We start from the raw sequence: 1,651 nt of genomic DNA on the forward strand, positions 1-1,651 counted from the left end.
ACTAGAACGGAGCACGGAAAAGTCTAAGCGAAATGCGATGCCTGAGCAAACTACGATGATCGAAAGCGCAGGCACCGGGATGCTAGAGGTGGAGGTAGTCTATGAAACGCCGATGGACACGATGGTGGAAGTGGAGGGATGCTGTCTTTGACGAATCACGATGTCGGGGGCTTTGAGCTGCCGTCGGCCATGCAAGGAATGATCCAAGCGCTGGAGGCCCCAATACGTACATACGCAGAAAGTGTGACGAGAAGGAGTGTGGCCAGATCGGAACCCATCCTTTGCGCATCGGATCAGGCTGACGTTATGAAGAGCTGGTTGTGGAGGAGGATGATGATCCTCTTTGTCCTACTATCAGACTGACAAAGGAAGAGGTAGAGAAGATCAGGCCCCATGGCGGAAGGCACTCATCATAAAGGTTATGGGCAGGCGGGTAGGCTATGCATACATGCTTCGAAGATTAACAACAATGTGGAAACCGTAGGGAAGTTTGGATCTGATTGCCATCGCCAACGATTATTACCTGGTACGTTTTGGTTCAATAGACAATCTGGAATTCGCAATGTTTGAAGGGCCATGGATGGTGTTGGATCATTACTTAATAGTGAAGCCTTGGATACCCGACTTTGATCCTCTGAATGATACAACTGAGAAGGTGCTCGTCTGGGCCAGGGTTCCTTACATTCCAGTTGAATACTATGACATAATCTTCCTGCGGAAGCTTGGAAACAGAATCGGTCGGACTATACGCGTTGATCAAGCTACCAGTCTTGTCTCTCGAGGTATGTTCGCTAGAATCTGTGTTGAGGTTGATATGCGAAAACCCCTCATATCTAAATTTACCTACGAGGGGAAGGTGCGAACTGTGGCTTATGAGGGCATGCATTTAGTATGCTTTTCATGCGGATTGTATGGGCATGCGAAAGATGGCTGTCCACTGTTGCGCAGGCCAACGGAGGAGAGTGAAGGTGCTGGGGCGGGAGAGGGAATAAATCAGGAAGCTAAAAAGGACCCACCCAAAGAGCCTAATGATGCAGTGGATCCCAAGGTCCTGTTCGGAGAATGGATGCTTGCACCACAATAGAGGGGCAGACCGCCGGCGGCCCTTTCTGACCGTAACCTCCGACCAGGGGGCAACCGTGGGGGAGGGGCACGAAGCAGAGATGGGATTGGTGTACATGCTTTTCGGTTCGCATCGCTGGCACTGGGAGAGGAGAATGGGGCTGGAGAGGTGGATGCGCATGGAATTACATATTTAGTTGGGGATGAAATGAGGGATCACCCACCCAGAGCTGAGGAGGGTGATATAGTGGTTTCTTGGAGCAGTCACGCGCAACCAATAGGGGAGAAAAAAGCAAGCGACCAAATGTGATAGTGAATGAGAAGCAAGTCCTGAACGAACCTACGCAACTGCGGGGGAAGGAAAATGTTGCGTCAACTTCTGCGCGCAGAGCAGGGCGGGAAAGTGTGGGTCGATCCGGACGTGCGGTGGAGGAGGATGAGCATGTCGTCGTTAGGGGAGCGCAGGGAGGTTTGGTAATAAGCTCATCACGCTTTACATGGGGGACACGGGAGGCTTGGCGCCTTTGTCGGTGTAGCAGTCGTCAAAGGACCACAGGGACGATGAGGGAGACGAAGTCATGGACCTTGA

General features: G+C 51.8%; 1 protein-coding gene across 1 annotated transcript; it reads left to right on the forward strand.

Moving 5' to 3' along the window:
* The first annotated feature begins 562 nt into the window (after positions 1-562).
* Positions 563-1,084, forward strand: LOC109189694. Its single transcript, XM_019340306.1, has one exon. The coding sequence runs from the start codon at positions 563-565 to the stop codon at positions 1,082-1,084; it is 522 nt and encodes a 173-aa protein (XP_019195851.1).
* The last annotated feature ends 567 nt before the right edge of the window (positions 1,085-1,651 follow it).

Source organism: Ipomoea nil, unplaced genomic scaffold (assembly GCF_001879475.1).
Source record: "Ipomoea nil cultivar Tokyo-kokei standard unplaced genomic scaffold, Asagao_1.1 scaffold1562, whole genome shotgun sequence".
Classification (NCBI taxonomy): domain Eukaryota; kingdom Viridiplantae; phylum Streptophyta; class Magnoliopsida; order Solanales; family Convolvulaceae; genus Ipomoea; species Ipomoea nil.